The 26,500-nt window shown below is 50.5% G+C and overlaps 1 protein-coding gene across 2 annotated transcripts in view; it reads right to left on the reverse strand.

Annotated features, from left to right (window-relative positions):
- LOC129854517 (death-associated protein kinase 3-like) overlaps positions 1-26,500 on the reverse strand; it is a 58,463-nt gene that overhangs the window by 28,530 nt on the left and 3,433 nt on the right. Inside the window, exons 1-2 of one of the 2 annotated variants that reach the window (XM_055921637.1) lie at positions 25,081-25,185; positions 24,282-24,438 (exon numbers count right to left, since the gene is read on the reverse strand). The exons of the other annotated variant lie outside the window; for it this stretch is intronic. Of the exons in view, the coding sequence (XP_055777612.1) occupies positions 24,282-24,424 (143 nt within the window). The 5' untranslated portion in view covers positions 24,425-24,438; positions 25,081-25,185. Of the gene's footprint in view, positions 1-24,281; positions 24,439-25,080; positions 25,186-26,500 lie in introns of those variants that run through there. 2 annotated transcript variants of the gene reach the window in all.

The following is a 26,500-nucleotide window of genomic DNA, read 5'->3' on the forward strand; positions in this document are numbered from 1 at the left end:
CTCTACAGAATCAGATTAGACGAAGACCAGACGGTATGTTAACACCTACAACATGTGGCCTCTACAGAATCAGATCAGACGAAGGACAATATTACAATACAATATTACATTTCTAATCTTTGTTGCGGTGAAAACACTGTCTCTTTAAATACTGTAAATAGCCACAGTGCAGTCAGAAGGTGTGGTATTGTGTGAACGGTTAACTCAATTTGTCCTACAGAATGTCCAGACATTTCTTCCTGCGAGGCTACTGGTCTATTCATAGCGTCGTCGTGGCAATGCAGCAGCGTGAGCTAGGCCTGACAACTCTGGGGTTTTACCTCATACACTTTCACAGCTAAACATATCGAAATACCATTCGCTGTTGTACACACCTGTGTTCACTGCATACAGTAGCCTATGGTAGCCTATGGTAGCATATGGTAGCCTATGGTAGCCTGTGGTAGCCTATGTTAGCCTATGGTAGCCTATGGTAGCATATGGTAGCCTATGGTAGCATATGGTAGCCTATGGTAGCATATGGTAGCCTATGGTAGCATATGGTAGCCTGTGGTAGCCTATGGTAGCATATGGTAGCCTATGGTAGCCTGTGGTAGCCTATGGTAGCCTATGGTAGCCTGTGGTAGCCTATGGTAGCATATGGTAGCCTATGGTAGCCTGTGGTAGCCTATGGTAGCATATGGTAGCATATGGTAGCCTATGGTAGCCTATGTTAGCCTATGGTAGCATATGGTAGCCTATGGTAGCATATGGTAGCCTATGGTAGCATATGGTAGCCTATGGTAGCATATGGTAGCCTATGGTAGCCAATGGTAGCCTATGTTATCCTATGGTAGCCTATGGTAGCATAAGGTAGCATATGGGAAATACTTTGCTGCACTTGATTTAGTACTCTGGCCCCTGTACAATGGAACCAATGGAACAGCACCAGAAGTCACTCTGAGCTAAATCAAGCGCTCCTCAAATACTTCCAATACTTGGATGTATTGACCCAACGTTGGGCTTTTATCCTCACATACAACAGAGCAACGACAGGACACCAAGAGGACCAGGTAATTAAGTCAACGGGTCAATCAGTGGCTGTGTACCATAGTTGCACCCTTCACTCTTAGACAAAAGGGTTCCTTCCAAAAGGGTTCTTGGGCTGTTCCCATAGGAGAATCCTGTTTGGTTCCAGGGTAGATCCATGTTTGGTTCCAGGCAGAACTATTTTGGGTTCCATGTAGAACCCTCTGTGTAGGGTTCTACATGGAACTCAAAAAGGTTCTGTCTGGAACCAAAACAGGGTTCTTAAAAGGGTTCTCCTATGGGGACAACCAAAGAACCCTTTTAGGTTCTAGATAGAACCTTTTTTTCTAAGAGTGTATATTCCCTATAGAGTGCCCTGCTTATGATAAGAGTCCATAGGGGATAGGGGGCCATTTGGGGCACAGACAGTGACTGTGACTCCATGTGTTTTTCCTCTACTGTCAGTACAGTGAGACAGTGAGGTAAAGTAATACTCCACTTCCTCATTCATAGTGTAGCTGTGTGATTAAACATAGACACACATCTCTAAAGATAGAAGGAAGCCATCTTTAAACTGCAGCGTGATGAGTGACTGCCTGTCAGCTCAGCTGCTTCTAGAGGAGGAGTGACTACCTGTCAGCTCAGCTGCCTCTAGAGGAGGAGTGACTGTCTGCCAGCTCAGCTGCCTCTAGAGGAGAAGTGACTGCCTGTCAGCTGCCTCTAGAGGAGGAGTGACTGTCTGTCAGCTCAGCTGCCTCTAGAGGAGGAGTGACTGCCTGTCAGCTCAGCTGCCTCTAGAGGAGGAGTGACTGTCTGCCAGCTCAGCTGCCTCTAGAGGAGAAGTGACTGCCTGCCAGCTCAGCTGCTTCTGGAGGAGGAGTGACTGCCTGTCAGCTCAGCTGCTTCTGGAGGAGGAGTGACTGCCTGTCAGCTCAGCTGCCTCTAGAGGAGGAGTGACTGCCTGTCAGCTCAGCTGCCTCTAGAGGAGGAGTGACTGCCTGCCAGCTCAGTTGCTTCTAGAGGAGGAGTGACTGCCTGCCAGCTCAGCTGCCTCTAAAGGAGGAGTGACTCCCTGTCAGCTCAGCTGCCTCTAGAGGAGGAGTGACTGCCTGCCAGCTGCCTCTAGAGGAGGAGTGACTGCCTGCCAGCTGCATCTAGAGGAGGAGTGACTGCCTGCCAGCTGCATCTAGAGGAGGAGTGACTGCCTGCCAGCTCAGCTGCCTCTAGAGGAGGAGTGACTCCCTGTCAGCTCAGCTGCCTCTAGAGGAGGAGTGACTGCCTGCCAGCTGCCTCTAGAGGAGGAGTGACTGCCTGCCAGCTGCATCTAGAGGAGGAGTGACTGCCTGCCAGCTCAGCTGCCTCTAGAGGAGGAGTGACTGCCTGCCAGCTGCCTCTATAGGAGGAGTGACTGCCTGCCAGCTCAGCTGCCTCTAGAGGAGAAGTGACTGCCTGCCAGCTCAGGTGCATCTAGAGGAGGAGTGACTGCCTGTCAGCCCCACTCTAACCACTAGGCTACCTGCTGGTTACTGACCCAACACTCTAACCACTAGGCTACCTGCTGGTTACTGATCCAATGCTCTAACCACTAGACTACCTGCTGGTTACTGGCCCAACGCTCTAACCACTAAGCAACCTGTGGGTTACTAGTTCAAATGCTCTAACCACTAGACTACCTGCTGGTTACTGGCCCAACGCTCTAACCAATAGGCTACCCGCTGGTTACTGGCCCAACGCTCTAACCACTAGTGTACCCACTGGTTACTTGCCCAACGCTCTAATCATTAGGCTACCTGCTGGTTACTGGCCCAACGCTCTAACCACTAGACTACCTGCTGGTTACTAGTCCAACGCTCTAACCACTAGGCTACCTGCTGGTTACTAGTCCAACGCTCTAACCACTAGGCTACCTGCTTGGCCCAATGCTCTAACCACTAGGGTACCTGCTGGTTACTGACCCAATGCTCTAACCACTAGGCTACCTGCTGGTTACTGGCCTAACGCTCTAACCACTAGGCTACCTGCTGGTTACTGGCCCAACGCTCTAACCACTAGGATACCTGCTGGTTACTAGTACAACACTCTAACCACTAGGCTACCTGCTGGTTACTAGTCCAACACTCTAACAACTAGGCTACCTACTGGTTACTGACCCAACACTCTAACCACTAGGCTACCTGCTGGTTATTGACCCAACACTCTATCCACTAGGGTACCTGCTGGTTACTAGTCCAACGCTCTAACCACTAGTCTACCTGCTGGTTACTGGCCCAACGCTCTAACCACTAAGCTACCTGCTGGTTACTAGTTCAAATGCTCTAACCACTAGACTACCTGCTGGTTACTGGCCCAACGCTCTAACCACTAGGCTACCCGCTGGTTACTGGCCCAACGCTCTAACCACTAGTGTACCCGCTGGTTACTGGCCCAACGCTCTAACCACTAGGCTACCTGCTGGTTACTAGTCCAATGCTCTAACCACTAGACTACCTGCTGGTTACTAGTCCAACGCTCTAACCACTAGGCTACCTGCTGGTTACTAGTCCAACGCTCTCACCACTAGGCTACCTGCTGGTTACTGGCCCAATGCTCTAACCACTAGGGTACCTGCTGGTTACTGACCCAATGCTCTAACCACTAGGCTACCTGCTGGTTACTGGCCTAACGCTCTAACCACTAGAATACCTGCTGGTTACTGGCCCAACGCTCTAACCACTAGGATACCTGCTGGTTACTAGTCCAAAACTCTAACCACTAGGCTACCTGCTGGTTACTGGCCCAATGCTCTAACCACTAGGCTACCTGCTGGTTACTAGTCCAACACTCTAACCACTAGGCTACCTACTGGATACTGACCCAACACTCTAACCACTAGGCTACCTGCTGGTTACTGACCCAACACTCTAACCACTAGGCTACCTGCTGGTTACTGGCCCAATGCTCTAACCACTAAGGTACCTGCTGGTTACTGACCAAATGCTCTAACCACTAGGCTACCTGCTGGTTACTGGACCAACGCTCTAACCACTAGGATACCTGCTGGTTACTAGTCCAACACTTTAACCACTAGGCTACCTGCTGGTTACTGGTCTAACGCTCTAACCACTAGGCTACCTGCTAGTTACTAGTCCAACGCTCTAACCACTAGGCTACCTGCTGGTTACTAGTCCAACGCTCTAACCACTAGGCTACCTGCTGGTTTCTGACCCAATGCTCTAACCACTAGGCTACCTGCTGGTTACTAGTCCAACGCTCTAACCACTAGGCTACCTGCTGGTTACTAGTCCAACGCTCTAACCACTAGGCTACCTGCTGGTTACTAGTCCAACGCTCTAACCACTAGGCTACCTGCTGGTTACTAGTCCAACGCTCTAACCACTAGGCTACCTGCTGGTTACTGGCCCAATGCTCTAACCACTAGGCTACCTGCTGGTTACTGGTCTAATGCTCCAACCACTAGGCTACATGCTGGTTACTGGCCCAACGCTCTAACCCCTAGGCTACCTGCTGGTTACTAGTCGAATGCTCTAACCACTAGGCTACCTGCTGGTTACTGGTCAAATGCTCTAACCACTAGGCTACCTGCTGGTTACTAGTCCAACGCTCTAACCACTAGGCTACCTGCTGGTTACTAGTCCAACGCTCTAACCACTAGTCTACCTGCTGGTTACTAGTCCAACGCTCTAACCACTAGACTACCTGCTGGTTACTAGTCCAACACTCTAACCACTAGACTACCTGCTGGTTACTAGTCCAACGCTCTAACCACTAGGCTACCTGCTGGTTACTAGTCCAACGCTCTAAACACTAGTCTACCTGCTGGTTACTAGTCCAACGCTCTAACCACTAGGCTACCTGCAGGTTACTGGCCTAACGCTCTAACCACTAGACTACCTGCTGGTTACTAGTCCAACACTCGAACCACTAGGCTACCTGCTGGTTACTGGCCCAATGCTCTAACCACTAGGGTACCTGCTGGTTACTGACCCAATGCTCTAACCACTAGCGTACCTGCTGGTTACTGACCCAATGCTCAAACCACTAGGCTACCTGCTGGTTACTGGCCTAACGCTCTAACCACTAGACTACCTGCTGGTTACTGGCCCAACGCTCTAACCACTAGGATACCTGCTGGTTACTAGTCCAAAACTCTAACCACTAGGCTACCTGCTGGTTACTGGCCCAATGCTATAACCACTAGGCTACCTGCTGGTTACTGGCCCAACGCTCTAACCACTAGGATACCTGCTGGATACTAGTCCAACACTCTAACCACTAGGCTACCTGCTGGTTACTAGTCCAACACTCTAACCACTAGAATACCTACTGGATACTGACCCAACACTCTAACCACTAGGCTACCTGATGGTTACTGACCCAACACTCTAACCACTAGGCTACCTGCTGGTTACTGGTCCAATGCTCTAACCACTAGACTACCTGCTGGTTACTGGCCCAATGCTCTAACCACTAGACTACCTGCTGGTTACTGGCCCAAAGCTCTAACCACTAAGCTACCTGTGGGTTACTAGTTCAAATGCTCTAACCACTAGACTACCTGCTGGTTACTGGCCCAACGCTCTAACCACTAGGCTACCCGCTGGTTACTGGCCCAACGCTCTAACCACTAGTGTACCCACTGGTTACTTGCCCAACGCTCTAATCATTAGGCTACCTGCTGGTTACTGGCCCAACGCTCTAACCACTAGACTACCTGCTGGTTACTAGTCCAACGCTCTAACCACTAGGCTACCTGCTGGTTACTAGTCCAACGCTCTAACCACTAGGCTACCTGCTGGTTACTGGCCCAATGCTCTAACCACTAGGCTACCTGCTGGTTACTGACCCAATGCTCTAACCACTAGGCTACCTGCTGGTTACTGGCCTAACGCTCTAACCACTAGGCTACCTGCTGGTTACTGGCCCAACGCTCTAACCACTAGGATACCTGCTGGTTACTAGTCCAACACTCTAACCACTAGGCTACCTGCTGGTTACTAGTCCAACACTCTAACCACTAGGCTACCTACTGGTTACTGACCCAACACTCTAACCACTAGGCTACCTGCTGGTTACTGACCCAACACTCTATCCACTAGGCTACCTGCTGGTTACTGACCCAACACTCTAACCACTAGGCTACCTGCTGGTTACTAGCCCAACACTCTAACCACTAGGCTACCTGCTGGTTACTGGCCCAACGCTCTAACCACTAGGCTACCTGCTGGTTACTGGCCCAACGCTCTAACCACTAGGCTAACTTCTGGTCACTAGTCCAACGCTCTAACCACTAGTCTACCTGCTGGTTACTGGCCCAACGCTCTAACCACTAAGCTACCTGCTGGTTACTAGTTCAAATGCTCTAACCACTAGACTACCTGCAGGTTACTGGCCCAACGCTCTAACCACTAGGCTACCTGCTGGTTACTGGCCCAATGCTCTAACCACTAGGCTACCTGCTGGTTACTAGTCCAACACTCTAACCACTAGGCTACCTACTGGATACTGACCCAACACTCTAACCACTAGGCTACCTGCTGGTTACTGACCCAACACTCTAACCACTAGGCTACCTGCTGGTTACTGGCCCAATGCTCTAACCACTAAGGTACCTGCTGGTTACTGACCAAATGCTCTAACCACTAGGCTACCTGCTGGTTACTGGACTAACGCTCTAACCACTAGACTACCTGCTGGTTACTGGCCCAACGCTCTAACCACTAAGCTACCTGCTGGTTACTGGCCCAACGCTCTAACCACTAGGATACCTGCTGGTTACTAGTTCAACACTCTAACCACTAGGCTACCTGCTGGTTACTGGCCCAATGCTCTAACCACTAGGGTACCTGCTGGTTACTGACCCAATGCTCAAACCACTAGGCTACCTGCTGGTTACTGGCCTAACGCTCTAACCACTAGACTACCTGCTGGTTACTGGCCCAACGCTCTAACCACTAGGATACCTGCTGGTTACTAGTCCAAAACTCTAACCACTAGGCTACCTGCTGGTTACTGGCCCAATGCTCTAACCACTAGGCTACCTGCTGGTTACTGGACCAACGCTCCAACCACTAGGATACCTGCTGGTTACTAGTCCAACACTTTAACCACTAGGCTACCTGCTGGTTACTGGTCTAACGCTCTAACCACTAGGCTACCTGCTAGTTACTAGTCCAACGCTCTAACCACTAGGCTACCTGCTGGTTACTAGTCCAACGCTCTAACCACTAGGCTACCTGCTGGTTTCTGACCCAATGCTCTAACCACTAGGCTACCTGCTGGTTACTAGTCCAACGCTCTAACCACTAGGCTACCTGCTGGTTACTAGTCCAACGCTCTAACCACTAGGCTACCTGCTGGTTACTAGTCCAACGCTCTAACCACTAGGCTACCTGCTGGTTACTAGTCCAACGCTCTAACCACTAGGCTACCTGCTGGTTACTGGCCCAATGCTCTAACCACTAGGCTACCTGCTGGTTACTGGTCTAATGCTCCAACCACTAGGCTACATGCTGGTTACTGGCCCAACGCTCTAACCCCTAGGCTACCTGCTGGTTACTAGTCGAATGCTCTAACCACTAGGCTACCTGCTGGTTACTGGTCAAATGCTCTAACCACTAGGCTACCTGCTGGTTACTAGTCCAACGCTCTAACCACTAGGCTACCTGCTGGTTACTAGTCCAACACTCTAACCACTAGTCTACCTGCTGGTTACTAGTCCAACGCTCTAACCACTAGACTACCTGCTGGTTACTAGTCCAACACTCTAACCACTAGACTACCTGCTGGTTACTAGTCCAATGCTCTAACCACTAGGCTACCTGCTGGTTACTGGTCTAATGCTCCAACCACTAGGCTACATGCTGGTTACTGGCCCAACGCTCTAACCCCTAGGCTACCTGCTGGTTACTAGTCGAATGCTCTAACCACTAGGCTACCTGCTGGTTACTGGTCAAATGCTCTAACCACTAGGCTACCTGCTGGTTACTAGTCCAACGCTCTAACCACTAGGCTACCTGCTGGTTACTAGTCCAACGCTCTAACCACTAGTCTACCTGCTGGTTACTAGTCCAACGCTCTAACCACTAGACTACCTGCTGGTTACTAGTCCAACACTCTAACCACTAGACTACCTGCTGGTTACTAGTCCAACGCTCTAACCACTAGGCTACCTGCTGGTTACTAGTCCAACGCTCTAAACACTAGTCTACCTGCTGGTTACTAGTCCAACGCTCTAACCACTAGGCTACCTGCAGGTTACTGGCCTAACGCTCTAACCACTAGACTACCTGCTGGTTACTAGTCCAACACTCGAACCACTAGGCTACCTGCTGGTTACTGGCCCAATGCTCTAACCACTAGGGTACCTGCTGGTTACTGACCCAATGCTCTAACCACTAGCGTACCTGCTGGTTACTGACCCAATGCTCAAACCACTAGGCTACCTGCTGGTTACTGGCCTAACGCTCTAACCACTAGACTACCTGCTGGTTACTGGCCCAACGCTCTAACCACTAGGATACCTGCTGGTTACTAGTCCAAAACTCTAACCACTAGGCTACCTGCTGGTTACTGGCCCAATGCTATAACCACTAGGCTACCTGCTGGTTACTGGCCCAACGCTCTAACCACTAGGATACCTGCTGGTTACTAGTCCAACACTCTAACCACTAGAATACCTACTGGATACTGACCCAACACTCTAACCACTAGGCTACCTGATGGTTACTGACCCAACACTCTAACCACTAGGCTACCTGCTGGTTACTGGTCCAATGCTCTAACCACTAGACTACCTGCTGGTTACTGGCCCAATGCTCTAACCACTAGACTACCTGCTGGTTACTGGCCCAAAGCTCTAACCACTAAGCTACCTGTGGGTTACTAGTTCAAATGCTCTAACCACTAGACTACCTGCTGGTTACTGGCCCAACGCTCTAACCACTAGGCTACCCGCTGGTTACTGGCCCAACGCTCTAACCACTAGTGTACCCACTGGTTACTTGCCCAACGCTCTAATCATTAGGCTACCTGCTGGTTACTGGCCCAACGCTCTAACCACTAGACTACCTGCTGGTTACTAGTCCAACGCTCTAACCACTAGGCTACCTGCTGGTTACTAGTCCAACGCTCTAACCACTAGGCTACCTGCTGGTTACTGGCCCAATGCTCTAACCACTAGGCTACCTGCTGGTTACTGACCCAATGCTCTAACCACTAGGCTACCTGCTGGTTACTGGCCTAACGCTCTAACCACTAGGCTACCTGCTGGTTACTGGCCCAACGCTCTAACCACTAGGATACCTGCTGGTTACTAGTCCAACACTCTAACCACTAGGCTACCTGCTGGTTACTAGTCCAACACTCTAACCACTAGGCTACCTACTGGTTACTGACCCAACACTCTAACCACTAGGCTACCTGCTGGTTACTGACCCAACACTCTATCCACTAGGCTACCTGCTGGTTACTGACCCAACACTCTAACCACTAGGCTACCTGCTGGTTACTAGCCCAACACTCTAACCACTAGGCTACCTGCTGGTTACTGGCCCAACGCTCTAACCACTAGGCTACCTGCTGGTTACTGGCCCAACGCTCTAACCACTAGGCTAACTTCTGGTCACTAGTCCAACGCTCTAACCACTAGTCTACCTGCTGGTTACTGGCCCAACGCTCTAACCACTAAGCTACCTGCTGGTTACTAGTTCAAATGCTCTAACCACTAGACTACCTGCAGGTTACTGGCCCAACGCTCTAACCACTAGGCTACCTGCTGGTTACTGGCCCAATGCTCTAACCACTAGGCTACCTGCTGGTTACTAGTCCAACACTCTAACCACTAGGCTACCTACTGGATACTGACCCAACACTCTAACCACTAGGCTACCTGCTGGTTACTGACCCAACACTCTAACCACTAGGCTACCTGCTGGTTACTGGCCCAATGCTCTAACCACTAAGGTACCTGCTGGTTACTGACCAAATGCTCTAACCACTAGGCTACCTGCTGGTTACTGGCCTAACGCTCTAACCACTAGACTACCTGCTGGTTACTGGCCCAACGCTCTAACCACTAAGCTACCTGCTGGTTACTGGCCCAACGCTCTAACCACTAGGATACCTGCTGGTTACTAGTTCAACACTCTAACCACTAGGCTACCTGCTGGTTACTGGCCCAATGCTCTAACCACTAGGGTACCTGCTGGTTACTGACCCAATGCTCAAACCACTAGGCTACCTGCTGGTTACTGGCCTAACGCTCTAACCACTAGACTACCTGCTGGTTACTGGCCCAACGCTCTAACCACTAGGATACCTGCTGGTTACTAGTCCAAAACTCTAACCACTAGGCTACCTGCTGGTTACTGGCCCAATGCTCTAACCACTAGGCTACCTGCTGGTTACTGGACCAACGCTCTAACCACTAGGATACCTGCTGGTTACTAGTCCAACACTTTAACCACTAGGCTACCTGCTGGTTACTGGTCTAACGCTCTAACCACTAGGCTACCTGCTAGTTACTAGTCCAACGCTCTAACCACTAGGCTACCTGCTGGTTACTAGTCCAACGCTCTAACCACTAGGCTACCTGCTGGTTTCTGACCCAATGCTCTAACCACTAGGCTACCTGCTGGTTACTAGTCCAACGCTCTAACCACTAGGCTACCTGCTGGTTACTAGTCCAACGCTCTAACCACTAGGCTACCTGCTGGTTACTAGTCCAACGCTCTAACCACTAGGCTACCTGCTGGTTACTAGTCCAACGCTCTAACCACTAGGCTACCTGCTGGTTACTGGCCCAATGCTCTAACCACTAGGCTACCTGCTGGTTACTGGTCTAATGCTCCAACCACTAGGCTACATGCTGGTTACTGGCCCAACGCTCTAACCCCTAGGCTACCTGCTGGTTACTAGTCGAATGCTCTAACCACTAGGCTACCTGCTGGTTACTGGTCAAATGCTCTAACCACTAGGCTACCTGCTGGTTACTAGTCCAACGCTCTAACCACTAGGCTACCTGCTGGTTACTAGTCCAACACTCTAACCACTAGTCTACCTGCTGGTTACTAGTCCAACGCTCTAACCACTAGACTACCTGCTGGTTACTAGTCCAACACTCTAACCACTAGACTACCTGCTGGTTACTAGTCCAACGCTCTAACCACTAGGCTACCTGCTGGTTACTAGTCCAACGCTCTAAACACTAGTCTACCTGCTGGTTACTAGTCCAACGCTCTAACCACTAGGCTACCTGCTGGTTACTGGCCTAACGCTCTAACCACTAGACTACCTGCTGGTTACTAGTCCAACACTCGAACCACTAGGCTACCTGCTGGTTACTGGCCCAATGCTCTAACCACTAGGGTACCTGCTGGTTACTGACCCAATGCTCTAACCACTAGCGTACCTGCTGGTTACTGACCCAATGCTCAAACCACTAGGCTACCTGCTGGTTACTGGCCTAACGCTCTAACCACTAGACTACCTGCTGGTTACTGGCCCAACGCTCTAACCACTAGGATACCTGCTGGTTACTAGTCCAAAACTCTAACCACTAGGCTACCTGCTGGTTACTGGCCCAATGCTATAACCACTAGGCTACCTGCTGGTTACTGACCCAACACTCTAACCACTAGGCTACCTGCTGGTTACTGGTCCAATGCTCTAACCACTAGACTACCTGCTGGTTACTGGCCCAATGCTCTAACCACTAGACTACCTGCTGGTTACTGGCCCAACGCTCTAACCACTAAGCTACCTGTGGGTTACTAGTTCAAATGCTCTAACCACTAGACTACCTGCTGGTCACTGGCCCAACGCTCTAACCACTAGGCTACCCGCTGGTTACTGGCCCAACGCTCTAACCACTAGTGTACCCACTGGTTACTTGCCCAACGCTCTAATCATTAGGCTACCTGCTGGTTACTGGCCCAACGCTCTAACCACTAGACTACCTGCTGGTTACTAGTCCAACGCTCTAACCACTAGGCTACCTGCTGGTTACTAGTCCAACGCTCTAACCACTAGGCTACCTGCTGGTTACTGGCCCAATGCTCTAACCACTAGGCTACCTGCTGGTTACTGACCCAATGCTCTAACCACTAGGCTACCTGCTGGTTACTGGCCTAACACTCTAACCACTAGGCTACCTGCTGGTTACTGGCCCAACGCTCTAACCACTAGGATACCTGCTGGTTACTAGTCCAACACTCTAACCACTAGGCTACCTGCTGGTTACTAGTCCAACACTCTAACCTCTAGGCTACCTACTGGTTACTGACCCAACACTCTAACCACTAGGCTACCTGCTGGTTACTGACCCAACACTCTATCCACTAGGCTACCTGCTGGTTACTGACCCAACACTCTAACCACTAGGCTACCTGCTGGTTACTAGCCCAACACTCTAACCACTAGGCTACCTGCTGGTTACTAGCCCAACGCTCTAACCACTAGGCTACCTGCTGGTTACTGGCCCAACGCTCTAACCACTAGGCTAACTCCTGGTCACTAGTCCAACGCTCTAACCACTAGTCTACCTGCTGGTTACTGGCCCAACGCTCTAACCACTAAGCTACCTGCTGGTTACTAGTTCAAATGCTCTAACCACTAGACTACCTGCTGGTTACTGGCCCAACGCTCTAACCACTAGGCTACCCGCTGGTTACTGGCCCAACGCTCTAACCACTAGTGTACCCGCTGGTTACTGGCCCAACGCTCTAACCACTAGGCTACCTGCTGGTTACTAGTCCAATGCTCTAACCACTAGACTACCTGCTGGTTACTAGTCCAACGCTCTAACCACTAGGCTACCTGCTGGTTACTAGTCCAACGCTCTCACCACTAGGCTACCTGCTGGTTACTGGCCCAATGCTCTAACCACTAGGGTACCTGCTGGTTACTGACCCAATGCTCTAACCACTAGGCTACCTGCTGGTTACTGGCCTAACGCTCTAACCACTAGACTACCTGCTGGTTACTGGCCCAACGCTCTAACCACTAGGATACCTGCTGGTTACTAGTCCAAAACTCTAACCACTAGGCTACCTGCTGGTTACTGGCCCAATGCTCTAACCACTAGGCTACCTGCTGGTTACTAGTCCAACACTCTAACCACTAGGCTACCTACTGGATACTGACCCAACACTCTAACCACTAGGCTACCTGCTGGTTACTGACCCAACACTCTAACCACTAGGCTACCTGCTGGTTACTGGCCCAATGCTCTAACCACTAAGGTACCTGCTGGTTACTGACCCAATGCTCTAACCACTAGGCTACCTGCTGGTTACTGGCCTAACGCTCTAACCACTAGACTACCTGCTGGTTACTGGCCCAACGCTCTAACCACTAAGCTACCTGCTGGTTACTGGCCCAACGCTCTAACCACTAGGATACCTGCTGGTTACTAGTCCAACACTCTAACCACTAGGCTACCTGCTGGTTACTGGCCCAATGCTCTAACCACTAAGGTACCTGCTGGTTACTGACCCAATGCTCTAACCACTAGGCTACCTGCTGGTTACTGACCCAATGCTCTAACCACTAGGCTACCTGCTGGTTACTGGCCTAACGCTCTAACCACTAGACTACCTGCTGGTTACTGGCCCAACGCTCTAACCACTAAGCTACCTGCTGGTTACTGGCCCAACGCTCTAACCACTAGGCTACCTGCTGGTTACTAGTCCAACACTCTAACCACTAGGCTACCTGCTGGTTACTGGCCCAATGCTCTAACCACTAGGCTACCTGCTGGTTACTGACCCAATGCTCTAACCACTAGGCTACCTGCTGGTTACTGGCCTAACACTCTAACCACTAGGCTACCTGCTGGTTACTGGCCCAACGCTCTAACCACTAGGATACCTGCTGGTTACTAGTCCAACACTCTAACCACTAGGCTACCTGCTGGTTACTAGTCCAACACTCTAACCTCTAGGCTACCTACTGGTTACTGACCCAACACTCTAACCACTAGGCTACCTGCTGGTTACTGACCCAACACTCTATCCACTAGGCTACCTGCTGGTTACTGACCCAACACTCTAACCACTAGGCTACCTGCTGGTTACTAGCCCAACACTCTAACCACTAGGCTACCTGCTGGTTACTGGCCCAACGCTCTAACCACTAGGCTACCTGCTGGTTACTGGCCCAACGCTCTAACCACTAGGCTAACTTCTGGTCACTAGTCCAACGCTCTAACCACTAGTCTACCTGCTGGTTACTGGCCCAACGCTCTAACCACTAAGCTACCTGCTGGTTACTAGTTCAAATGCTCTAACCACTAGACTACCTGCTGGTTACTGGCCCAACGCTCTAACCACTAGGCTACCCGCTGGTTACTGGCCCAACGCTCTAACCACTAGTGTACCCGCTGGTTACTGGCCCAACGCTCTAACCACTAGGCTACCTGCTGGTTACTAGTCCAATGCTCTAACCACTAGACTACCTGCTGGTTACTAGTCCAACGCTCTAACCACTAGGCTACCTGCTGGTTACTAGTCCAACGCTCTCACCACTAGGCTACCTGCTGGTTACTGGCCCAATGCTCTAACCACTAGGGTACCTGCTGGTTACTGACCCAATGCTCTAACCACTAGGCTACCTGCTGGTTACTGGCCTAACGCTCTAACCACTAGACTACCTGCTGGTTACTGGCCCAACGCTCTAACCACTAGGATACCTGCTGGTTACTAGTCCAAAACTCTAACCACTAGGCTACCTGCTGGTTACTGGCCCAATGCTCTAACCACTAGGCTACCTGCTGGTTACTAGTCCAACACTCTAACCACTAGGCTACCTACTGGATACTGACCCAACACTCTAACCACTAGGCTACCTGCTGGTTACTGACCCAACACTCTAACCACTAGGCTACCTGCTGGTTACTGGCCCAATGCTCTAACCACTAAGGTACCTGCTGGTTACTGACCCAATGCTCTAACCACTAGGCTACCTGCTGGTTACTGGCCTAACGCTCTAACCACTAGACTACCTGCTGGTTACTGGCCCAACGCTCTAACCACTAAGCTACCTGCTGGTTACTGGCCCAACGCTCTAACCACTAGGATACCTGCTGGTTACTAGTCCAACACTCTAACCACTAGGCTACCTGCTGGTTACTGGCCCAATGCTCTAACCACTAGGGTACCTGCTGGTTACTGACCCAATGCTCAAACCACTAGGCTACCTGCTGGTTACTGGCCTAACGCTCTAACCACTAGACTACCTGCTGGTTACTGGCCCAACGCTCTAACCACTAGGATACCTGCTGGTTACTAGTCCAAAACTCTAACCACTAGGCTACCTGCTGGTTACTGGCCCAATGCTCTAACCACTAGGCTACCTGCTGGTTACTGGACCAACGCTCTAACCACTAGGATACCTGCTGGTTACTAGTCCAACACTTTAACCACTAGGCTACCTGCTGGTTACTGGTCTAACGCTCTAACCACTAGGCTACCTGCTAGTTACTAGTCCAACGCTCTAACCACTAGGCTACCTGCTGGTTACTAGTCCAACGCTCTAACCACTAGGCTACCTGCTGGTTTCTGACCCAATGCTCTAACCACTAGGCTACCTGCTGGTTACTAGTCCAACGGTCTAACCACTAGGCTACCTGCTGGTTACTAGTCCAACGCTCTAACCACTAGGCTACCTGCTGGTTACTAGTCCAACGCTCTAACCACTAGGCTACCTGCTGGTTACTAGTCCAACGCTCTAACCACTAGGCTACCTGCTGGTTACTGGCCCAATGCTCTAACCACTAGGCTACCTGCTGGTTACTGGTCTAATGCTCCAACCACTAGGCTACATGCTGGTTACTGGCCCAACGCTCTAACCCCTAGGCTACCTGCTGGTTACTAGTCGAATGCTCTAACCACTAGGCTACCTGCTGGTTACTGGTCAAATGCTCTAACCACTAGGCTACCTGCTGGTTACTAGTCCAACGCTCTAACCACTAGGCTACCTGCTGGTTACTAGTCCAACGCTCTAACCACTAGTCTACCTGCTGGTTACTAGTCCAACGCTCTAACCACTAGACTACCTGCTGGTTACTAGTCCAACACTCTAACCACTAGACTACCTGCTGGTTACTAGTCCAACGCTCTAACCACTAGGCTACCTGCTGGTTACTAGTCCAACGCTCTAAACACTAGTCTACCTGCTGGTTACTAGTCCAACGCTCTAACCACTAGGCTACCTGCTGGTTACTGGCCTAACGCTCTAACCACTAGACTACCTGCTGGTTACTAGTCCAACACTCGAACCACTAGGCTACCTGCTGGTTACTGGCCCAATGCTCTAACCACTAGGGTACCTGCTGGTTACTGACCCAATGCTCTAACCACTAGCGTACCTGCTGGTTACTGACCCAATGCTCAAACCACTAGGCTACCTGCTGGTTACTGGCCTAACGCTCTAACCACTAGACTACCTGCTGGTTACTGGCCCAACGCTCTAACCACTAGGATACCTGCTGGTTACTAGTCCAACACTCTAACCACTAGAATACCTACTGGATACTGACCCAACACTCTAACCACTAGGCTACCTGCTGGTTACTGACCCAACACTCTAACCACTAGGCTACCTGCTGGTTACTGGTCCAATGCTCTAACCACTAGACTACCTGCTGGTTACTGGCCCAATGCTCTAACCACTAGACTACCTGCTGGTTACTGGCCCAACGCTCTAACCACTAAGCTACCTGTGGGTTACTAGTTCAAATGCTCTAACCACTAGACTACCTGCTGGTTACTGGCCCAACGCTCTAACCACTAGGCTACCCGCTGGTTACTGGCCCAACGCTCTAACCACTAGTGTACCCACTGGTTACTTGCCCAACGCTCTAATCATTAGGCTACCTGCTGGTTACTGGCCCAACGCTCTAACCACTAGACTACCTGCTGGTTACTAGTCCAACGCTCTAACCACTAGGCTACCTGCTGGTTACTAGTCCAACGCTCTAACCACTAGGCTACCTGCTGGTTACTGGCCCAATGCTCTAACCACTAGGGTACCTGCTGGTTACTGACCCAATGCTCTAACCACTAGGCTACCTGCTGGTTACTGGCCTAACGCTCTAACCACTAGGCTACCTGCTGGTTACTGGCCCAACGCTCTAACCACTAGGATACCTGCTGGTTACTAGTCCAACACTCTAACCACTAGGCTACCTGCTGGTTACTAGTCCAACACTCTAACCACTAGGCTACCTACTGGTTACTGACCCAACACTCTAACCACTAGGCTACCTGCTGGTTACTGACCCAACACTCTATCCACTAGGCTACCTGCTGGTTACTGACCCAACACTCTAACCACTAGGCTACCTGCTGGTTACTAGCCCAACACTCTAACCACTAGGCTACCTGCTGGTTACTGGCCCAACGCTCTAACCACTAGGCTACCTGCTGGTTACTGGCCCAACGCTCTAACCACTAGGCTAACTTCTGGTCACTAGTCCAACGCTCTAACCACTAGTCTACCTGCTGGTTACTGGCCCAACGCTCTAACCACTAAGCTACCTGCTGGTTACTAGTTCAAATGCTCTAACCACTAGACTACCTGCTGGTTACTGGCCCAACGCTCTAACCACTAGGCTACCCGCTGGTTACTGGCCCAACGCTCTAACCACTAGTGTACCCGCTGGTTACTGGCCCAACGCTCTAACCACTAGGCTACCTGCTGGTTACTAGTCCAATACTCTAACCACTAGACTACCTGCTGGTTACTAGTCCAACGCTCTAACCACTAGGCTACCTGCTGGTTACTGGCCCAATGCTCTAACTACTAGGGTACCTGCTGGTTACTGACCCAATGCTCTAACCACTAGACTGCCTGCTGGTTACTGGCCTAACGCTCTAACCACTAGACTACCTGCTGGTTACTGGCCCAACGCTCTAACCACTAGGATACCTGCTGGTTACTAGTCCAAAACTCTAACCACTAGGCTACCTGCTGGTTACTGGCCCAATGCTCTAACCACTAGGCTACGTGCTGGTTACTAGTCCAACACTCTAACCACTAGGCTACCTACTGGATACTGACCCAACACTCTAACCACTAGGCTACCTGCTGGTTACTGACCCAACACTCTAACCACTAGGCTACCTGCTGGTTACTGGCCCAATGCTCTAACCACTAGGGTACCTGCTGGTTACTGACCCAATGCTCTAACCACTAGGCTACCTGCTGGTTACTGGCCTAACGCTCTAACCACTAGACTACCTGCTGGTTACTGGCCCAACGCTCTAACCACTAGGATACCTGCTGGTTACTAGTCCAAAACTCTAACCACTAGGCTACCTGCTGGTTACTGGTCCAATGCTCTAACCACTAGACTACCTGCTGGTTACTGGCCCAATGCTCTAACCACTAGACTACCTGCTGGTTACTGGCCCAACGCTCTAACCACTAGGCTACCCGCTGGTTACTGGCCCAACGCTCTAACCACTAGTGTACCCACTGGTTACTTGCCCAACGCTCTAATCATTAGGCTACCTGCTGGTTACTGGCCCAACGCTCTAACCACTAGAATACCTGCTGGTTACTAGTCCAACGCTCTAACCACTAGGCTACCTGCTGGTTACTAGTCCAAGGCTCTAACCACTAGGCTACCTGCTGGTTACTGGCCCAATGCTCTAACCACTAGGGTACCTGCTGGTTACTGACCCAATGCTCTAACCACTAGGCTACCTGCTGGTTACTGGCCTAACGCTCTAACCACTAGGCTACCTGCTGGTTACTGGCCCAACGCTCTAACCACTAGGATACCTGCTGGTTACTAGTCCAACACTCTAACCACTAGGCTACCTGCTGGTTACTAGTCCAACACTCTAACCACTAGGCTACCTACTGGTTACTGACCCAACACTCTAACCACTAGGCTACCTGCTGGTTACTGACCCAACACTCTATCCACTAGGCTACCTGCTGGTTACTGACCCAACACTCTAACCACTAGGCTACCTGCTGGTTACTAGCCCAACACTCTAACCACTAGGCTACCTGCTGGTTACTGGCCCAACGCTCTAACCACTAGGCTACCTGCTGGTTACTGGCCCAACGCTCTAACCACTAGGCTAACTTCTGGTCACTAGTCCAACGCTCTAACCACTAGTCTACCTGCTGGTTACTGGCCCAACGCTCTAACCACTAAGCTACCTGCTGGTTACTAGTTCAAATGCTCTAACCACTAGACTACCTGCTGGTTACTGGCCCAACGCTCTAACCACTAGGCTACCCGCTGGTTACTGGCCCAACGCTCTAACCACTAGTGTACCCGCTGGTTACTGGCCCAACGCTCTAACCACTAGGCTACCTGCTGGTTACTAGTCCAATACTCTAACCACTAGACTACCTGCTGGTTACTAGTCCAACGCTCTAACCACTAGGCTACCTGCTGGTTACTGGCCCAATGCTCTAACTACTAGGGTACCTGCTGGTTACTGACCCAATGCTCTAACCACTAGGCTGCCTGCTGGTTACTGGCCTAACGCTCTAACCACTAGACTACCTGCTGGTTACTGGCCCAACGCTCTAACCACTAGGATACCTGCTGGTTACTAGTCCAAAACTCTAACCACTAGGCTACCTGCTGGTTACTGGCCCAATGCTCTAACCACTAGGCTACCTGCTGGTTACTAGTCCAACACTCTAACCACTAGGCTACCTACTGGATACTGACCCAACACTCTAACCACTAGGCTACCTGCTGGTTACTGACCCAACACTCTAACCACTAGGCTACCTGCTGGTTACTGGCCCAATGCTCTAACCACTAGGGTACCTGCTGGTTACTGACCCAATGCTCTAACCACTAGGCTACCTGCTGGTTACTGGCCTAACGCTCTAACCACTAGACTACCTGCTGGTTACTGGCCCAACGCTCTAACCACTAGGATACCTGCTGGTTACTAGTCCAAAACTCTAACCACTAGGCTACCTGCTGGTTACTGGTCCAATGCTCTAACCACTAGACTACCTGCTGGTTACTGGCCCAATGCTCTAACCACTAGACTACCTGCTGGTTACTGGCCCAACGCTCTAACCACTAGGCTACCCGCTGGTTACTGGCCCAACGCTCTAACCACTAGTGTACCCACTGGTTACTTGCCCAACGCTCTAATCATTAGGCTACCTGCTGGTTACTGGCCCAACGCTCTAACCACTAGAATACCTGCTGGTTACTAGTCCAACGCTCTAACCACTAGGCTACCTGCTGGTTACTAGTCCAAGGCTCTAACCACTAGGCTACCTGCTGGTTACTGGCCCAATGCTCTAACCACTAGGGTACCTGCTGGTTACTGACCCAATGCTCTAACCACTAGGCTACCTGCTGGTTACTGGCCTAACGCTCTAACCACTAGGCTACCTGCTGGTTACTGGCCCAACGCTCTAACCACTAGGATACCTGCTGGTTACTAGTCCAACACTCTAACCACTAGGCTACCTGCTGGTTACTAGTCCAACACTCTAACCACTAGGCTACCTACTGGTTACTGACCCAACACTCTAACCACTAGGCTACCTGCTGGTTACTGACCCAACACTCTATCCACTAGGCTACCTGCTGGTTACTGACCCAACACTCTAACCACTAGGCTACCTGCTGGTTACTAGCCCAACACTCTAACCACTAGGCTACCTGCTGGTTACTGGCCCAACGCTCTAACCACTAGGCTACCTGCTGGTTACTGGCCCAACGCTCTAACCACTAGGCTAACTTCTGGTCACTAGTCCAACGCTCTAACCACTAGTCTACCTGCTGGTTACTGGCCCAACGCTCTAACCACTAAGCTACCTGCTGGTTACTAGTTCAAATGCTCTAACCACTAGACTACCTGCTGGTTACTGGCCCAACGCTCTAACCACTAGGCTACCCGCTGGTTACTGGCCCAACGCTCTAACCACTAGTGTACCCGCTGGTTACTGGCCCAACGCTCTAACCACTAGGCTACCTGCTGGTTACTAGTCCAATACTCTAACCACTAGACTACCTGCTGGTTACTAGTCCAACGCTCTAACCACTAGGCTACCTGCTGGTTACTGGCCCAATGCTCTAACTACTAGGGTACCTGCTGGTTACTGACCCAATGCTCTAACCACTAGGCTGCCTGCTGGTTACTGGCCTAACGCTCTAACCACTAGACTACCTGCTGGTTACTGGCCCAACGCTCTAACCACTAGGATACCTGCTGGTTACTAGTCCAAAACTCTAACCACTAGGCTACCTGCTGGTTACTGGCGCAATGCTCTAACCACTAGGCTACCTGCTGGTTACTAGTCCAACACTCTAACCACTAGGCTACCTACTGGATACTGACCCAACACTCTAACCACTAGGCTACCTGCTGGTTACTGACCCAACACTCTAACCACTAGGCTACCTGCTGGTTACTGGCCCAATGCTCTAACCACTAGGGTACCTGCTGGTTACTGACCCAATGCTCTAACCACTAGGCTACCTGCTGGTTACTGGCCTAACGCTCTAACCACTAGACTACCTGCTGGTTACTGGCCCAACGCTCTAACCACTAGGATACCTGCTGGTTACTAGTCCAAAACTCTAACCACTAGGCTACCTGCTGGTTACTGGTCCAATGCTCTAACCACTAGACTACCTGCTGGTTACTGGCCCAATGCTCTAACCACTAGACTACCTGCTGGTTACTGGCCCAACGCTCTAACCACTAGGCTACCCGCTGGTTACTGGCCCAACGCTCTAACCACTAGTGTACCCACTGGTTACTTGCCCAACGCTCTAATCATTAGGCTACCTGCTGGTTACTGGCCCAACGCTCTAACCACTAGAATACCTGCTGGTTACTAGTCCAACGCTCTAACCACTAGGCTACCTGCTGGTTACTAGTCCAAGGCTCTAACCACTAGGCTACCTGCTGGTTACTGGCCCAATGCTCTAACCACTAGGGTACCTGCTGGTTACTGACCCAATGCTCTAACCACTAGGCTACCTGCTGGTTACTGGCCTAACGCTCTAACCACTAGGCTACCTGCTGGTTACTGGCCCAACGCTCTAACCACTAGGATACCTGCTGGTTACTAGTCCAACACTCTAACCACTAGGCTACCTGCTGGTTACTAGTCCAACACTCTAACCACTAGGCTACCTACTGGTTACTGACCCAACACTCTAACCACTAGGCTACCTGCTGGTTACTGACCCAACACTCTATCCACTAGGCTACCTGCTGGTTACTGACCCAACACTCTAACCACTAGGCTACCTGCTGGTTACTAGCCCAACACTCTAACCACTAGGCTACCTGCTGGTTACTGGCCCAACGCTCTAACCACTAGGCTACCTGCTGGTTACTGGCCCAACGCTCTAACCACTAGGCTAACTTCTGGTCACTAGTCCAACGCTCTAACCACTAGTCTACCTGCTGGTTACTGGCCCAACGCTCTAACCACTAAGCTACCTGCTGGTTACTAGTTCAAATGCTCTAACCACTAGACTACCTGCTGGTTACTGGCCCAACGCTCTAACCACTAGGCTACCCGCTGGTTACTGGCCCAACGCTCTAACCACTAGTGTACCCGCTGGTTACTGGCCCAACGCTCTAACCACTAGGCTACCTGCTGGTTACTAGTCCAATACTCTAACCACTAGACTACCTGCTGGTTACTAGTCCAACGCTCTAACCACTAGGCTACCTGCTGGTTACTGGCCCAATGCTCTAACTACTAGGGTACCTGCTGGTTACTGACCCAATGCTCTAACCACTAGGCTGCCTGCTGGTTACTGGCCTAACGCTCTAACCACTAGACTACCTGCTGGTTACTGGCCCAACGCTCTAACCACTAGGATACCTGCTGGTTACTAGTCCAAAACTCTAACCACTAGGCTACCTGCTGGTTACTGGCCCAATGCTCTAACCACTAGGCTACCTGCTGGTTACTAGTCCAACACTCTAACCACTAGGCTACCTACTGGATACTGACCCAACACTCTAACCACTAGGCTACCTGCTGGTTACTGACCCAACACTCTAACCACTAGGCTACCTGCTGGTTACTGGCCCAATGCTCTAACCACTAGGGTACCTGCTGGTTACTGACCCAATGCTCTAACCACTAGGCTACCTGCTGGTTACTGGCCTAACGCTCTAACCACTAGACTACCTGCTGGTTACTGGCCCAACGCTCTAACCACTAGGATACCTGCTGGTTACTAGTCCAAAACTCTAACCGCTAGGCTACCTGCTGGTTACTTGCCCAATGCTCTAACCACTAAGCTACCTGCTGGTTACTGGCCCAACGCTCTAACCACTAGGATACCGGCTGGTTACTAGTCCAACACTCTAACCACTAGGCTACCTGCTGGTTACTAGTCCAAAGCTCTAACCACTAGGCTACCTACTGGATACTGACCCAACACTCTAACCACTAGGCTACCTGCTGGTTACTGACCCAACACTCTAACCACTAGGCTACCTGCTGGTTACTGACCCAACACTCTAACCACTAGGCTACCTGCTGGTTACTAGCCCAACACTCTAACCACTAGGCTACCTGCTGGTTACTGGCCCAACGCTCTAACCACTAGGCTACCTGCTGGTTACTGGCCCAACACTCTAACCACTAGGCTACCTGCTAGTTACTAGTCCAATGCTCTAACCACTAGGCTACCTGCTGGTTACTGGCCCAATGCTCTAACCACTAGGCTACGTGCTGGTTACTGGCCCAACGCTCTAACCACTAGGCTATGTGCTGGTTACTGGCCCAATGCTCTAACCACTAGACTACCTGCTGGTTACTGGCCCAACACTCTAACCACTAGACGACCTGCTGGTTACTGGCCCAACGCTCTAACCACTAGGCTACCTGCTGGTTACTGGTCCAACGCTCTAACCACTAGGCTACCTGCTGGTTACTGGCCCAACACTCTAACCACTAGGCTATGTGCTGGTTACTGGCCCAATGCTCTAACCACTAGGCTACCTGCTGGTTACTAGTCCAACGCTCTAACCACTAGGCTACCTGCTAGTTACTGGCCCAACGCTCTAACCACTAGGCTACCTGCTAGTTACTAGTCCAACACTCTAACCTCTAGGCTACCTGCTGGTTACTAGTCCAACGCTCTAACCAATAGGCTACCTGCTGGTTACTAGTTCAACGCTCTAACCACTAGGCTACCTGCTGGTTACTGGCCCAACGCTCTAACCACTAGGCTACCTGCTGGTTACTGACCTAACACTCTAACCACTAGGCTACCTGCTGCCCCTATCGTAATACTGTACCTTCCTAATTCTTCTCCGATGTGGTAGAAATCTTCCACTGTCTGCTGCTTGAACAGGGCCATGCCTGCAGTCATAGACGGGGACGATGGCGTGGTTACCATGTGTAATATAGCTGTCTCAGATGGGTTCTCTACTCCGCCCATTATAGAAGTAAACTCTGTGTAAAAGAACAGAATATTTCTGATAGTTCAGCAGGTGAAGGGTCGTGTCTGCTCGGGAGTTGTACAACAACAAACATGGCGACGTACAACACCATGGCCAACATCACAGAACCAGAGAAACATTTAGCTTACATACAAAACACGTCTTTAAAAAAAATATATATATATTACAATAGATTAATTATGAGTAGAACGTGTTTATAACTGGTGTTATAATTAAGCAATAAGGCCATAGGAGGTGTTGTATATGGCCGATATACCACGGCTAACGGCTGTTCTTATTTACGACCAACGCAATAAGAGGCGCCTTATTGCTATTATAAGCTGGTTACCAACATAATTAGAGCAGTAAAAATAAACGTTTTATTATACCCGAGGTATACGGCCATGGCAGTCAGCCAATCAGTATTCAGGGCTGGAACCACCCAGTTTATAACTCGTGTTATTCCATACTATTACTACTAGACTGTTGGCCAGCTCTTATTAGCAACTTATTGTAGGCACATTTGACGGGACTTCCTGCATCACCAAATATCAAGGGCAATGTTCGGCGCAAGACCTTAGATGACGCAAACAGATAACCAGTAGAATAAAGTTAAATAGATAGAAATATAGAGACATTTTTAAAAAGTTCTTACCATGTTGAAATGACTGTCAAAGCGTGTCCACAAAACTTCTTCGTTCACTCTTGTTTCTTTTCAAAGTTTTACCGAGCACCGTGTAGACGGCATTTCCCTACTGACCAGGCGCGCTCTCAGGTTCCCGGCGCGCTCTTACGCCACACTAAATGTCTCTTGTTACCACGCGATAGAGCTGCCTTCCCTGAGTCTATTTTCAAAGTTACAAATACAAGTCTGTGTGTGTGTTCTCTTCCACTGCGTACAACATACAATGAGTGAACAAAACATTAGGAACACCTGCTCTTTCCGTGACAGACTGACCAGGTGAATCCAGGTGGAAGATACGATCCCTTATTGATGTACCTTGTTAAATCCACGTCAATCAGTGTAGATGAAGGAGAAGAGACGGGTTAAAGAAGGATTTTTAATCCTTGAAACAAATTGAGACATGGATTGTGTATGTGTGCCATTCAGAGGGTGAATGGGCAAGACAAAATATTGAAGTGCCTTTGAACGGGGTATGATAGTAGGTGCCAGGAACACTGGTTTGTGTCAAGAACTGCAACGCTGCTGGGTTTTTCACGCTCAACAGTTTCCCGTGTGTATCAAGAATGGTCCACCACCCAAAGGACATCCAGCCAACTTGACACAACTGTGGGAAGCATTGGAGTCAACATGGGCCAGCATCCCTGTGGAACGCTTTAGACACCTTGTAGAGTCCATGACCCGACGAATTGAGGCTGTTCTGAGGGACAAAAGTGGGGGTGAAACTCAATATCAGGAGGGTGTTCCTGAAAATGTGCCACTCAGTGTACGTAGTGTGGTATTCTATAGTAAGGAGTATGGAAAAGCCCTGCCCAGCAGTGTAGTGCAGTGACTACACCACCAGAGGGCACTATAGGACAATAACATTAACACAGACACCATCACCTTGTTATAATTTTTGTATTTAACCTTTAACTAGGCAAGTCAGTTAAGAACTAAAACAAGCCTAGGAACAGTGGGTCTAACTGCCTTGTTCAGGGGAACAGTGGGTTTAACTGCCTTGTTCAGGGGAACAGTGGGTTAACTGCCTTGTTCAGGGGAACAGTGGATTTAACTGCCTTGTTCAGGGGAACAGTGGGTTTAACTGCCTTGTTCAGGGGAACAGTGGGTTTAACTGCCTTGTTCAGGGGAACAGTGGGTTTAACTGCCTTGTTCAGGGGAACAGTGGGTTTAACTGCCTTGTTCAGGGGAACAGTGGGTTTAACTGCCTTGTTCAGGGGAACAGTGGGTTTAACTGCCTTGTTCAGGGGAACAGTGGGTTTAACTGCCTTGTTCAGGGGAACAGTGGATTTAACTGCCTTGTTCAGGGGAACAGTGGATTTAACTGCCTTGTTCAGGGGACCAGTGGATTTAACTGCCTTGTTCAGGGGAACAGTCGGTTTAACTGCCTTGT

The sequence above is a fragment of the Salvelinus fontinalis genome, chromosome 4 (genome assembly GCF_029448725.1).
Source record: "Salvelinus fontinalis isolate EN_2023a chromosome 4, ASM2944872v1, whole genome shotgun sequence".
NCBI lineage: Eukaryota > Metazoa > Chordata > Actinopteri > Salmoniformes > Salmonidae > Salvelinus > Salvelinus fontinalis.